The 15,647-nt window shown below is 29.1% G+C and overlaps 1 protein-coding gene across 1 annotated transcript in view; it reads right to left on the minus strand.

Moving 5' to 3' along the window:
* The window catches only part of LOC145741354 (cubilin-like), a 47,977-nt gene that overhangs the window by 13,800 nt on the left and 18,530 nt on the right, over positions 1 to 15,647 (minus strand). Inside the window, 25 exon segments of the mRNA XM_082558934.1 lie at positions 313 to 503; positions 930 to 1,070; positions 1,577 to 1,792; positions 2,276 to 2,454; positions 2,915 to 3,015; positions 3,377 to 3,473; positions 4,365 to 4,522; positions 5,036 to 5,232; positions 5,606 to 5,755; positions 5,888 to 5,964; positions 6,622 to 6,748; positions 7,267 to 7,393; positions 7,742 to 7,850; positions 8,275 to 8,421; positions 8,832 to 9,000; positions 9,737 to 9,831; positions 10,516 to 10,664; positions 10,927 to 11,056; positions 11,495 to 11,655; positions 11,817 to 11,870; positions 12,405 to 12,610; positions 12,771 to 12,932; positions 13,036 to 13,188; positions 13,539 to 13,699; positions 14,058 to 14,215. Of these exon segments, the coding sequence (XP_082415060.1) occupies positions 313 to 503; positions 930 to 1,070; positions 1,577 to 1,792; positions 2,276 to 2,454; positions 2,915 to 3,015; positions 3,377 to 3,473; positions 4,365 to 4,522; positions 5,036 to 5,232; positions 5,606 to 5,755; positions 5,888 to 5,964; positions 6,622 to 6,748; positions 7,267 to 7,393; positions 7,742 to 7,850; positions 8,275 to 8,421; positions 8,832 to 9,000; positions 9,737 to 9,831; positions 10,516 to 10,664; positions 10,927 to 11,056; positions 11,495 to 11,655; positions 11,817 to 11,870; positions 12,405 to 12,610; positions 12,771 to 12,932; positions 13,036 to 13,188; positions 13,539 to 13,699; positions 14,058 to 14,215 (3,615 nt within the window).

Below are 15,647 nucleotides of genomic sequence, written 5' to 3' on the forward strand. Positions count from 1 at the left end.
AAAAACTTTTTAAATAAATAAAAAAACATAAATACTAAACAAATATTAAAAAGTTTTAATAAAACAAAAAAATTAAATTGTATTATTTAAATTTTTTAATTAAATATTGTAGGGTAATAAGTATTAAATATAACAAAGGTAGGCGAAATCAATAAGTATTAAATATAACAAAGGTAGGCTACCAACAAAATTAAATTACCAATTTTAAGTTGAACCATTTTTGCAAATTTAATGCAACAATAAACTTTACTTAATTAAATCTAGTTAAAAGGATTAAACAGCAAAAAAATTCTAAAACTTAATCTTTTTTACCTCAACATAATCCCAATAACAATAACCATCAGTATGTGGATCCTCTATCCCAAAATCATTAAACGTTAGAGTAACTCTTCGATCATCAGCTACTTTAATATTCCATGTACATATTCTACTGTGGTCATAGGAATTGGGGTAATTGGGGGTCGATAAAATACCCCCAGACGCTGTAAGATCAGCCCCACAAGCTAAAAGCATTATTCTGTTATGATACAGTGTATATTTTATTAACTTTCATGTAAAAAGATTACATTTGGGTTACATTTGTTACACTAACTTAGTCTCAAGTAAACTATGCCAGTTTGGGATATTTTTGATTATAATTTGTTAATAATTTATTAGCTGATTTATTTTTGGCTTAGTAGAGGTTTATATTGTTTATCACGCAATACTTAAGGCCAGAATGCACTGGAAATCAAACCCAGGACCTATTGTGGTAAAACCAAATATTTTAACCACTAATCTAAGCAACACGAACAATTAAAAAGTTAAAAAAAAGGAGACAACAGGAATTTAACCAAAAAATTTTCTTGGTAAGGTCAATATTTTTGATCAAAGCATAACGATGCCAAAAATAAATTTCTTAACAAATTTAATAAAACTGTGAAAGTTACCATCTTCACTAGCCCTGTACGTCATCTGAAATCCACTCGCAACATTCTGGTTATCACTCACAAAAGTGATGTAAACTTCATTAGTTAACGTGTCTACTTCTGCTGGGGGGAGACTTCCACAAACAGTTTGAATAATTGGACCTGTATTAGTAGGTTATAAGGTGTTAAAGGTACTTGAATTCTTTAATACTTCTTAAAAAAATAAATATTTAAATAACTGAAATATTAAACAAACTAGAGATGAAAGTTTATTTCTAAAAAATATGTATCATATTTTGGTAGAAATTATAAACTTTTTTTTAACATACCAGGCAGATAACAAAGCCCTTTAAAATATCTTATATTAACGAATAAAAAAAATAAAAATAAATTTACGTCTTGGTAAATTGGGATAAATGCTCTATACTTACTATACAATTTTATGTATACTAGTTGAATGCCTGTCCCCTATAGTCAAGATTTTAACTGCCCTAATATGGCTGCAATTCTCAAAATTAATATTTGCCTGAGATAATTAACCAGTGAACCACAAATGGCAGTTTTTTTTTTATTTTGTAAACCTATAAATGGGACATACATATGTATATACATTGTCTCATAAGATCCAATATATATTTATAGATAACAACAATGGAAAAATAACAAACCTGTGAAATTGAAATGTCTAAATTCAATATAATCCCCCACTCCATTACCACAAGAATCTGATAAACTTAAGTTCAAAGCATCGAACGTGAAAATCATAAAATGGTATGCAGGACCCCGTACTACCCATTGGCATGATGTTGAAACAGGGTAAGCTAAGGGGTACTCAGGGGAGGTGATTACCCCACCCACTCCAGTAAGAGTGCCCCCACAAGTGGCTAAAAGTACCAAAAAAATTTAATTTTAAATTTTTTTTTTAATTTAAAATTTTTTTTGTTTTATAAATTAAAAAAAAATTTAAAAATACAATTTTTTTATAATTCAGGCCTAAAATTCATATAATTAGCATGTTTGCAATTGTATACACTAGTGTAACCTAAACAAAGAGTAACATCAGTTACTCCGACACAATTTAGAGTTGCCTTTTAGCAGTTTGAGATAATATAGATTATAATTGCCCATTAATTATGCTGCTGATTAAGTACTGGCTCAGCAGAAGTTTATACCGTTTATAGCGCCTTACTCAAGGGCGTTACAGCATGAGAACAGTGGGGATCGAACCCACGACCTTATGATGATGTAGCAAGTGTTTTTATCGCTACACCACGCTACCGGTTCGCTTCCAGTTTTTCCCACGCACCTCAAACAACAGTTATTTTTTAGACCTTTAAATTTAAACATAAATATATATATATACTTACAAATACTAGCTTTTGCTTGGAATCCATATCCAGCAGTTGCCACATCACTTCGAAATTGAACGATCATTTCATTACTTATTGAACGAACTGTTTCTGGAATTTGAGTCCCACAAAATTTGCCGAGAATTTGTCCACTTCCTGTTCTACCATCTATAGCCAGCACATAATCATAGTCACAACTGTAAAAATAAAATATAAAAATTAAAAAATTGAAATTGTAAAAAAAAAAAAGTTGTTATAACTTAAAATGTGTGTCAATACAGAACTTGTAAAATAAATATTAAAATTAAAAAAATTGATATTTTTTTTTAAATAAAAGTTATTCTAGCATAAATTTAAACTAGAAAAAATAACATAACTTAGATTTTTTTAAAAACACAATCTGGCGTAAAAGCGTTTAATAATTTTTGATTTTAAATCAGTCAAATGTATTAATATATATAATATATATAAATAAGCATGGCCAAAAATTTATAATAAAATTAAAAAATAAAAATATATAATAAATTAAAAAAGCAACATTAGAAATAATTTAAAAAAACTTAATTAGGTCTGTTTAAAAATACATCTCCAATTGCAAAAATTAATTTTTAAACTTTTATTTCATTTAAAAGGAATGTTTTACAAAATTAAACTTACTTTGGATGGTTTTCGATATTAAAAGTTATAAAATCTAGTCTAACAGATTCAGTTGTTGGTGCCTCCAATATCCAATAACAATCTACTCCATGAGGGTAAGCCTGATAAAAATAAAAATATACATTTAAATTATTTTTTCAAAAAAATATAATATAATTGTATAATAAAAAATCAAAATATAAATAATATAAGATGTATTAAAGTATTTAAAACCAATTTACATAATTGTAATTTATTGTTTTGCAAAAAGTATATTTAATTATAAATTTATTTTATGAATATTTAATTTAATCTTAAATAAAAGATTTAAAAATTCCTCAGATTCTAATAAAACTGGGTCGGGGTAACAAACGTGACCCTAAGTTTAAGCCATTAAGTTGACTTCTTCATATTGAAAATAAAGATATACAAAAAAATAATTATATTATGAATAAGTTTGTTAAACAAAGTGAAACTTCTTACACTTGGGTAGTTAGGAGATTCAAAATTAAGTTGATAAATCTCATGAGTTAAAGTTAGATCCCCTCCACATGAACCTGCTTGGGAGGTGTAAGTTATTCTAAAAACAAATAAAAAATTATTTAACATAATAATATTACTAAGGCTATGATATATATATTTTTTTTCATATCATCTTAGAGCAATAAGTTTTCGAAATTTTTTAAAGGGTAAGGGTGTGCGGTTTGTCGGGTATGTTAAAGCTATCCGTAAATGCTGGGCTTAAGGGTAAATAGTGTGGCGTTGGTGCAGCTCGAACCCGAAACCTTTCAGCTTGTAGTTCGATGCCTTGACCGGTTCACCACACTACTGGACTGATAAGGCTATCATAGTTTTAAACTATATATAATGGAGATTAGTGGACGATATATATTTATGTTTGTCTAATTTCAAGACCACCAAATAAAAAAAAGCTGCCATTTGTGGTGCGTGAGTAAATTATCGCAGACAAATGTTAGTTAAAAGTTGCAAGCATATTACAACATTTAAAATACAAACTGTCAAGAAGGCTAATAACTAGTATTAATAATACTAGTATTAATAATATTAATAATATTTGGTGGTCTTGAAATTGGACCGGCAGTGTGGTGTAGTGGTAAGAACACTTGCTACACCACACAGGAGGTCGTGGGTTCAATCCCCACTGATCTCATGCTGTAGCGCCCTTGAGTAAGGTGCTATAAACGGTATGAACTCCTGCTGAGCCAGCAATTAATCAGCAGCATAATTACCGGGCAATTATAGTCTCTATAATATCCCAAACTGCCACAGGCAACTCGAGACTGGGTCAGAGTAACTTATGTTACTCTATGTTTAAGTCGTGCATTCGACTTTCCCACATCGAGGATAAAGATATATACAAAAAAAAAAATAAATACGCCAAGCATAAACACATTTTATTTTTAAAATCAAAATTAAAAAAAAAAAATTCGAATATTTTGTTTGAATTTACCTAAATCCATTGCCGTTAGTAACCAAGTCGCTTTTAAATTTCACAATCATTCCGTTTGACAGAGTTGCCAAACCTTGGGGAGCAGTGTTTCCGCAATAATATCCATTTCCGTTTCCGATTGCTAAGGGAGGTGAATCAAGATCCCGGCCATTTAATAACTAGAAACAAAAAATTAAAAAAAAAAGTTTGTAAAAATTTTACTACAAAAAAAATAGAGCAAACATTTTAAAATAAAAAAGATTTAAAAATTCTCTTCAAAAAAATTAGTCTTTTTTGAATTAAAGTCATTAGTGACTTTAGCTTTTTTCAATTGCTTATACGTGTATCATAATTAAACTAAATTCTTAGATTATTAACTAAAAAAAATGACAAATTTTTTTTTAATATACCAACAAAAAATATTAAAAAACACTCTACAAAATTAAAAAATAAAAAATAAAAATTTTGGAACTAAAAAAATCCCTAATTTTGTCCCTAATATAAAGTATTTCGTAATGCCAGCATTCTCAATGTTTTAAACAGTATCACATTAAGTTCAATGCTTACACATTAAAACTTCTAGTTTCTTTTTTAGGCGCAGTAGAACCTACAATAAGGGAGCAGCAGGAATTAAACTCAAAACCCCATGTAATAAATAAATTACTTCAAACATAAAAAAAATCCCTAATTACCATAAGATAATCGCCTCCACTTTCTAAACATTGTGGATCTGAGTTGACAATTTGGAACTGATCGTCAAACAAGAGAGTTATGTTGCTTCCAAGAGTGCTTATAACATACCAGTAGCATGTTGTATCTGGTGGGTACTGCCCGGGGTAGTTAGGGGACTTTACAACCCCGTAATCTGCAATTATTACTCCCCCACAACCTTTTAAAATTAAAATGATTAAAATGCTTGCAGAATAATCTGCAGCGTTGTGTTGTGATTAAAAAAGCTGCTTTACTGCATGAGGTCCTGGGTTTAATCCCCAGTGCTTTCTAAAATGTGAAACCCCACGTAAGGTGCTATAAACGATAAGAACCCCTGCCGAACCAAAAAAGTTAGCAGTTTAATTATCTGCACTATAATTAATTAGAATCTGGGTCGGGGTAACGAATTTTACTCAATGTTTAAGTCGGGCAGTCAACCATTCAACATAAAAAAAAAACAAATACGAAAAAAAAATTTGATACAAAATTATTGACATTTTAATCGTTTTATATAATAGACAACACAACTTTAAAATACTTTTATATATAACCTTGTTGATAAGTTGCATTAAATCCAGGATAGCTAATACTTGCATCAGTAACTAACTGAACAGTTAAAAAGTTTTGAGTTGAAGTAATAGGATCGGTTGGAGTCACTTTTCCACATATTGTTGATAGTAAAACTGAGTTAGTTGTGGGTCCTTTAAAACAAATTAAAGTCAGTAGAAGTTTAAAAATTTTTATATCTAAAAATAAAACTATTATTTATAAATAAACAAAATCAAAAATTGTTTTCTAAAAATATATTTAGACAAATTTAGAATGAGACTAACCATTATAAAGTTTAATAGAATCATAAAAACAAGTTTCAGATCCTTCTAATTCTACATCGAGGAATGTTAGAGTGACCCTGAAACAAAAATATATTTTTTAAACTACAATACACCATTATAACAAATCACTGAATCTTGTTAATATGGTGTTTTTGGTATCAAACAAACCATATTTGTCCGAAAGTTCAAACATGAAATAAATTTACCCACACTATTTAGATTTTACCAAACTGGTCCAAATTTTATCAATTTTACCCAAACTTTAAAAATTTTCACCATTTTTTTTACGAATTTAAACAAAAATTATAATTCTGATTTATTACAAATTTTTACCATTTTATTATTAACTAGCTTTTAAAGTTAGTATAGCTTGTATATTTTAACCATTTTCTTTAAAATTTTAACCAATTTCATATAACCATTTTAAACATAGCATGGTATATTTAAACCATTTTCTTTAAAATTTTAACCAAATTTATATAACCAATTTAACTATAGCATGGTATATTTAACCTTTTTTTTAATTTTTACCAGATTTTATAACCATTTTAAACATAGCATGGTATATTTTAACCATTTCTTTTCAAATTTTAACCAGATTTATATAACCATTTTAACCATAGCATGGTATATTTCCAATTTAGTCGTTTTTTTTCAACCATTTTCTTTTAAATTTTAATTATATCACCAATTTAACTAAGCATGTTATATTTTAACCATTTTGTCGAACTCACGTGTAACCGGGGGCGGCTTCAATCACCCAAATACAATTCAGATTTCCGGGGTAGAAAATTGGGTAACCAGGAGAGGATAAATAAATTGGATAAATTGCAGCCACTAGCTGGGGTGCTCCACATTGACCTAAAAAAATAAAGTTTTAGAATTTCTGTCTGGTACTGAGCTATAGCTTTCTTGGCATCAGATTATGAGGAAAAAGGTTTCGAGTTCAAGCCTTGCCAATGGTACATTATTAGCACAGCGCTTATAGATAGCTTAAACAATTCACAGCAGCACACCCTTTCCCAATAAAATTTCAAAAACCCATCACCCTTAGGTGACATGGGAAAAAAAATCTCTTTTTTTAGAATTTAAAATTATTTCAACTGTTATTGCACAGAACTCAACACTAAATTGTGACAAAATAAATAACTTAATTATCAAATCCTAAATTAAATAACTCAATAAATTTACAGTTTTTTCTCATAAAAACATAAAAAACATCATGTTTAAATAACTCACAATACGGTATTTATGTATTTTATAATATTATCTTATAGCAAAATTACTAAAACTAATGTAGGTTAAACAAATATATTTCCCACCTTAAATCTAAGGTTTAAATGATATATTTATAAAAACAACAAGAGATTAGGGATAACCTGTAGGAATAGTTGGAACATTAGTTGGATTGGGATCGATTCCATCTCCAGGAACTGCTGTCCAGTCCATGAAGAAACCCCGAGCACTAACTCCCCAATCTGAGTGAAACCAAACCAACATCGAACCCTGAAATTAGTTAAAAAAGTGTTAAAATACTTGGCTCAATTTCTTGAGGTCATAGGTTCAATCCCCACTGTGGAAGCCTTAAGTAAAATGCTATAAACAGTACTAGTTTTTGTGAAAAACAATTGGCAGGTTTACTTTAAGGCAAATCAATCAATAATATTGCAAACTGTTAATTGCAATAAATTACCCTATATTTAAGTGTGTTATACTGCCTTTATATATTTAAATAATATAAATTTATATATTTACAGAAAAAAAATGTTATAAAACTGTTCTAAATACAAGCCATAACACATTGTAGTGTAATAGTATAGAATAGAGCAATATTAGTATTTTTTTATGTTTTACTTGTGTAGTTGTAGTAGCAGGAGGTAAAATATCATTTCCACATGCAAACAAAAGTGGAGGAGCGTTAATTGTGTCACCATCAAATATTGCAAGATAATCATAACCACAACTAAAATAATAAAAAAAATTAATTTTGACAAAATATTCAGAGAATAAAAGATATTACAAATATTTCTTTGAGGTTCTAAGTGTTATTTTCAAGATAAAAAAGCATTGGTGTACTGGTTAAAACACTTGTCTTCACTACATAAAGTCCTGGGTTTAGTCCCCACTGCTTATATGCTGTAGCACCCTTTAGTAAGGCGCTATAAACGGTATGAACTCCTGCTAAGCCAGTACTTAATCAGCAGCTTTATTATAAGACAATTATAATCTATAATATCCCAAACTAACAAAATCAACTCGAGACTGGGTTGGAGTAACTACTACTACCTTAGGTTAAGGTTGTAAAATTGACCTTTTTAAATCAAGAATAAAGAAATAAGAAAAAATGTGGCAAAAAAACAACCTAATATAAATTTTAAGATATAAACACTTACAGTTCAAAGAATTCTAAATCAAATAAAGTAAAGGAATAAGAAATAAAGTCGCCAAATGGAGCATAAACGTAATAATAAGCATCAACTAAGTTTGGGTAGTTGTAAGGGTACATAGGAGAAGCTATAGAACCACTTGGAAAACTAAGAAAAAAATGAAGTTTTAATAATAGGGATTTTTTTCTAAAGCATATATCTTGGGTTTGATTCCCAGTGACATAATTAAATTTGAACACCTTACATTTAAACTCTGTGTAAATAAATCACATTTTTAAACTCCTTTATTTAAAACCCTCTCAAATGAAACACTTAATTTAATCCTTTTATTTAAACCCATTTCATCTAAACCCCTTTATTTAAATCCCTTACAAATGCACCCCCTTTATTTAAACCCTTTATAAATAAACTCTATTTATTTCCCTTTTAACTAAACCCTTTTATTTGATCCAAATATTTATTTTTAATATATAAAAATTCAACATTAAAATAAATATATTTAATAAATAATAAAATTTTTACAAAAAAATAAAACAACAACCCCAAAAAAAACTTACGCGATTGAGGTACTACCATAAGTGTGTGAATATTCAGCTTGAAAACCCTGTCCTGTGCCACTTATATCACTTTTGAATACAATATACAGAACATGCCCGTTTATTGTGGTAAGATTACTGGGAATAGTAGATCCACAATATTGTGCTAACACTGGTCCAGTAGAGGAACCTAAAAATTATTATTTTGAAGATTTAAATTTTTTTTTACATCGTTTATTCTTGATGTGGGTATGTCGACTTCACAACCTATGCGTAAAGTAAAATTAACTACTCCGATCTAGTATTAAGTTGCCTTTGGCAGTTTGAGATATTGTTAAATATAATTGCCCGATAATTAAGCTGCTGATTAAATATTGACCCAGCAGAAGTTCATTTGTAGTGCCTTGGGTAAGGACACTATAAGCATAAGAACAGTGGGAATCAAACCATGGACCTTATGTAGTGAAGCCAAGTCTTCACATGGATTAAAGTTGTACCTATTGTCCCATTTAACTTAACGTTAAAAGTTTAATTTTTCCTTCTAACACAAATATATTTTCAAATGATATTCTAATTTTATCATGGAATAAAATTTATTAGTAATTTGCAAAAATTTTAAGTTTTAATTCTTGCTGCTGGTATACAATAATGTTTTCATATTATATTTTTTTTAAATGTGTTAAAATCTTGAATTTAAAATAATTTTAACCTAACACAACTTAATAAAAAAGAGACAGTATAAAAATGGTAATAGTTTGTTAAACTAAAACAAACTGCCCAAAACATTACGTAATTATATTAACAAAGTTTGTTGTGGTCTAAGGCATTTAGTTTTTCAATAACCAAGTTTAACTTTTAGATTAAATCAATCAGTTTTTTTATTTTTTAAAACCTGTTATTATTATTAAAACCAATTAAATAAATACCTTCTCGGACTTGAACATAATCCCATAAACAACTTGAATGTTCTTCAAGATCCATCGATAAAAACCTTAAAGCTATTCCATTACCAGGAGATGAACTTAAAAATTTCAAATATTTAAAAAATTAATAATTTGTGTATGAAACTTTATTTTTTATATAAATATATTTTTATCCTTGATGTGGAAAGGTTCACGGCCCGATTTAAACATAGAGTAACATCAGTTACCCTGACCCAGTCTCAAATTGCCTTTAGCAGTTTAGGATATTATATAAATTATAATTGCCCGATAATTATGCTGCTGATTAAGTGCTGGCTTAGCAGGAGTTCATACCATTTATAGCGCCTTAATAAGGGTGCTGCAACATGAAAGCAGTGGGGATTAAACCAACAACCTCATGTAGTGTAGCAAGTGATCTTATTAAACCATGCTGCAAGGTCAAGCTTAAAATAATTATCTTAGATAACTCCTAATAAATATCTCATGTGTGTATTCATTGGATGGCAGTAAGATAATAATATTTAAAAATATTTTAAGACTTCTATTAAGCCAAAGCCAATTGGAAAATTAATTATCAAGCAATTATAATCAATAATATCTCAACCTGGTTGTCAATAATATCCTAAAAAGTCAACTCAAGACTAATGTTTTTTTTATACTTAGGCAGTAAAGTCAGCCTTTCCACATCAAGAATCAAAACAAATTAATTAGTTTATGAAAAGTTACCTTTTTTTACAACCAGAATAAAAAAAAATTTAAATAATTTGAAGATAATTAATTACTTAATAATCCAAACACAAGTAGTATCAACGGGGTAAGCTGCGGGGTAATTGGGTGAATTAAAATACCCATGTGCTGCATTTAATTCTCCCCCACAACGAGATGTTGACGCACTATACAATGCTCGGAATCCTGATCTCTGATGAGGACTCTGTTAAAAAAAATTGTAATTTGTTAGTATTTAGTTAAGTCTTTAACATACCTGCACTGGGAATCAAACCCAGGACTTATGGAGTCTTAAATATTCTTTAGTTTCAATAAAAAGAAATTTATCTGAAAATGGTTTAAATTTTTTTTTTCTATAAATATTTTAGGTAAGACAACAACATAGCAGTACTAAGAATCAAACCCGGGATTCAAGTTTTAAAAGACTATTCACAAAAAATAATTTATTTAAAAAAATAGAATTTTACCTTGGAGAACATGGTGACAGTGTAAGCATTGCTAGCAGAAACAACGGGAGGTGGAATGGATGATGCACAATAAGTTGATAATATTGGAGCACCAAGTCCTAATCCATCTCTTACTTCAACATAATCATATCTGTTCAAACATTAAATATTTAGATAGACTCTTTTATAACAGCCTAACCTACAAATGAAATTTTATTATAGTAATATAGTGGCAACTTGCAACCAATACTTACAACCAAGACTGGCAGAGTGGTGTAGTGGTCGGAACACTTTCTACACCACATGAGGTCCTAGGTTTGATTCTCAGTGCTCTTATGATGTAGCACCCTTAAGTAAGGCGCTATAAACAGTATAAACTCCTGCTGAGTCAGCACCTCATAAGCAGCTTAATTGTCGAGCAATTATAATCTATAATATTCCTAACTACTAAAGACAACTCGAGACTGGGTTTAAGCAACTGTTGTTACTCTATGTTTCACTTTAAAATCTTACTCAAGTTCGTTAAGAATTGGAAACAGTGAGAATTAAACCAGAAACCTCAAGTTAAAAACCAAGTGTGTTAACTTACACTTCACATGTTCCGTTAAACTGATACGGGTCATTCCAGAAGTCCATGTGAGTGAAAGAGAGTTTAATATGTCCATCTACTTCAGGTGCCTCAATCTGCCATGTGCAAGTTGTATTTGCTGGGTAGGTATCCGGGTAGTTGGGGGACTGAAAACTGCCATCCTGTGGCAAAATATAATGAGGATAAAGTATTTAAAAATTATTTTATTAAAAATATATTTATTTTTAGAGTTTTTTGCATTTAAAAACAAGTGCAAAAAAGAGTTACCAATATGTCTAGCTAAAACACATTTTTTTATTATTTTTTAACTGAATTAGAATACCTGAGCAGCAACAATTCTCCCACCACAACCAGATGTAAAAGTAGCACGAAAACCCTGACAAAGTTAGTTTAATAATTAAAAATAAAAACAATTTTATAAAGTTTTAAATAATTTAAGCAAATAGATGTTAAGAGTGCGCAATAGTGTAAACCCAAAAATAGAATAACTATTGTTTTTAAAGGTAACTATTGTTATCTTGGTCCAGCCTCGAACCCAGGACCTTATGTTTCAAACCAAGGGTTTGGTGACCATGCCATAACATACTTAAAATCTTTATGTAAACATTAATACTTTTGGCATGTTTTAAATCATTAAATTGACTTTGTCATTTTTTCCATCGCTTTGTTGTAATCGTATTTATTATTTATTTATATCAATGTGCGAAAAACCAAAATAAAAAAGAAAAAAGAAAAAGTGTTTCATTTTTTCGATAGAAAATACCCATTGTGGTGCATGATTGTTAAAATAATCCAGAAATATAAAGGTTGTAACCATAATTCGACAATTAAAATAAAGTTCAAAAAATAAACAACTATTTAAGCTAAAGACTGTATCTCTAAACAATATATTATCCATTTTAATACTTACATTATGAGTAGCAATAGGATCAGAATGAAATATTAAAGTTAAAGTATGACCAGTAGTTTGCACAGGATAAGGTATAGTAAAACCACATGCTTTTAACAATAAAGTATCATTGTTATAATTCCCATCATAGACTGCAACATAATCGTAAATACAAGATGATGATGCTTCAATATCAAAGGCTTCAAAAGTTAAAACAATTGTGCTACCTGTTAAAGAAATTAAAATATTTGACTTTTCTTTATTTTTTAATTAAAGTGTTTTTACAACTTTATTTTTTTTTAAACATTTTAAGTGTAATTTTAGTTTATATTGATATGAAAAATTTTTTTAATATTTTTATTATTTTTTTTTAAATTTTTTTTTTACCCTCTCCCACGTCAATGAACCATTCACAATCCTGCATAGCTGGGTAAGCATTGGGGTAATTAGGGGACACAATAGCACCACTAGTGGTTGAAATTAGGCCACCACATTGGCCGACTACTTCTTGATAATTAGCACTAAATCCTTTTCCATTTGTATTTTGATCTAGCAAAAAATATTAAAGAGAAGTAACAAAATTTATTTTTAAATTATTTTTCGTTAGAAGGTCAACTTTACGACCTAAACATTGGGTACACTAAGTGTTTACCGGTTATAAATTGAAGTGTCATAAACGATGAGGTTGAAGTTACTACCATGGGTAAGTTAGGTGTAGTAGAACTATCACTATTACATAACTCAACTAACAAGTATGATGGATCCACAGCTAGTCCATTGTAAATATGTAACACGTCATAGTCACCTATGATAAAAATAAAGTTAAAAAATGTGAACAAAATAATGAGACAAAAATAAACAAATTTTATAGTAAGGTAATTACTCATATTAAAATAAAAACATAGTAAAAAATAGTAACTACTTTGGAAGTTCACAAAAAAGTGCTTACTCTCATTGAATTACGTAACAAAATAGTAACTACCTTTTTAAATTTACAAAAAAAGTGTCTACTTTCTTTTTAGGAAGTGAAAAAAGTATCTACCCTTTTTAAAAAATGTAAAGTAGTCACTACTTTTTCGAAATTTACAAAAAGTATTTACTTTCATTAAAACATATACAAAAAAAGTATCTAGTTTATAAAAAGTGTCTACTCACATTGAGCATGATGTTCAACATCAAACACAGTTATGGTAAGTTCAACACTTGTCCCTGGACTTGTTGTTATTTGCCAAATACATTCCCTGTTATCGTCATAAGAGTTGGGGTAGTTGGGGCTCGTTATTACCCCAGTTGGGGTTGTGTAGTGTTTGCCACATCTAAAAAAAGATATCAATTAAAAAATATTGAAAAAAAAAAAAAAAAAAAAAAAAAACGAAAAATAATTCTAAAAAATGAAATTAGAAAAAAAATAAAAGGAGTTGGGTTTATAGGACAAGTTCAGTGGTTCGATTCCCACTACTTTTATGTTATTGCTTCCCCAAATAACTCTTTTTACAAGATAAAACTCCTGCTGATCTTAAAAATTAGAAAATTATTTGGCAAAATGTTTGAAAATATTCAAAACTGTCAAAAGCAACTCAAGACTGGGTCAGGGTCACAAATATTACCCTATGGTTAATTTGTGAAATAATCCTTAAAACTTAAAAAAATGGTTTCTAATTTCATTATACACACCCGTCTACCGCCCATAATATTTCAAAGCCAGGAGCTTGAGTCCTTGCATCTGAGTGAAATTGAACTGTCAAATAATTTGAAGTAGTTTGTAAAGGAGAAGGAGCTGTAGCACAATGTTTACCAAGCAGAGGACTGGAGACAAGATCACCATCATACAACTATATAAAAAGTTTATTATTTTTTAAAATTTTGTTTAAATAAACATGACAGCTAGAGCATTTGGCTTTGTTACTTAAAGTCCTGGGTTTAATTTCCACTGCTTCCATGTGGTAGCATCCTTAAGCAAGGCGTTATAAACGATAAAAACTCTAGACAAGCTAAAAACTAATAAGTATCAACTATTGGCCAATTATAATTAAAAATAATCCAAACTATTACTTAACTTAAAACTAGGTTAAGGTAACAAATATTACTTAACTTAAAACTAGGTTAAGGTAACAAATATTACTCAACTTAAGACCAGGTTAAGGTAACAAATATTACTTAACTTAAAACTAGGTTAAGGTAACAAATATTACTCAACTTAAGACCAGGTTAAGGTAACAAATATTACTCAACTCAAGACTAGGTTAAGGTAACAAATATTACTCAACTTAAGACCAGGTTAAGGTAACAAATATTACTCAACTTAAGACCAGGTTAAGGTAACAAATAATATTCAACTTAAGACTAGGTTAAGGTAACAAATATTACTCAACTCGAGACTAGGTTAAGGTAACAAATATTACTCAACTTAAGACCAGGTTAAGGTAACAAATAATATTCAACTCAAGACTAGGTTAAGGTAACAAATATTACTTAACTTAAGACCAGGTTAAGGTAACAAATATTACTCAACTTAAGACCAGGTTAAGGTAACAAATATTACTCAACTTAAGACCAGGTTAAGGTAACAAATATTACTCAACTTAAGACCAGGTTAAGGTAACAAATATTACTCAACTTAAGACCAGGTTAAGGTAACAAATATTACTCAACTTAAGACCAGGTTAAGGTAACAAATATTACTCAACTTAAGACCAGGTTAAGGTAACAAATATTACTCAACTTAAGACCAGGTTAAGGTAACAAATAATATTCAACTCAAGACTAGGTTAAGGTAACAAATATTACTTAACTTAAGACCAGGTTAAGGTAACAAATAATATTCAACTCAAGATTAGGTTAAGGTAACAAATATTACTTAACTTAAGACCAGGTTAAGGTAACAAATATTATTCAACTTAAGACCAGGTTAAGGTAACAAATATTACTCAACTTAAGACTAGGTTAAGGTAACAAATATTACTCAACTTAAGACTAGGTTAAGATAACAAATATTACTCAACTTAAGACCAGGTTAAGGTAACAAATAATATTCAACTCAAGACTAGGTTAAGGTAACAAATATTACTTAACTTAAGACCAGGTTAAGGTAACAAATATTACTCAACTTAAGACCAGGTTAAGGTAACAAATATTACTCAACTTAAGACCAGGTTAAGGTAACAAATATTACTCAACTTAAGACCAGGTTAAGGTAACAAATATTACTCAACTTAAGACCAGGTTAAGGTAACAAATATTACTTAACTTAAAACCAGGTTAAGG

The sequence above is a fragment of the Corella eumyota genome, chromosome 2 (genome assembly GCF_963082875.1).
Source record: "Corella eumyota chromosome 2, kaCorEumy4.1, whole genome shotgun sequence".
Lineage (NCBI taxonomy): Eukaryota > Metazoa > Chordata > Ascidiacea > Phlebobranchia > Corellidae > Corella > Corella eumyota.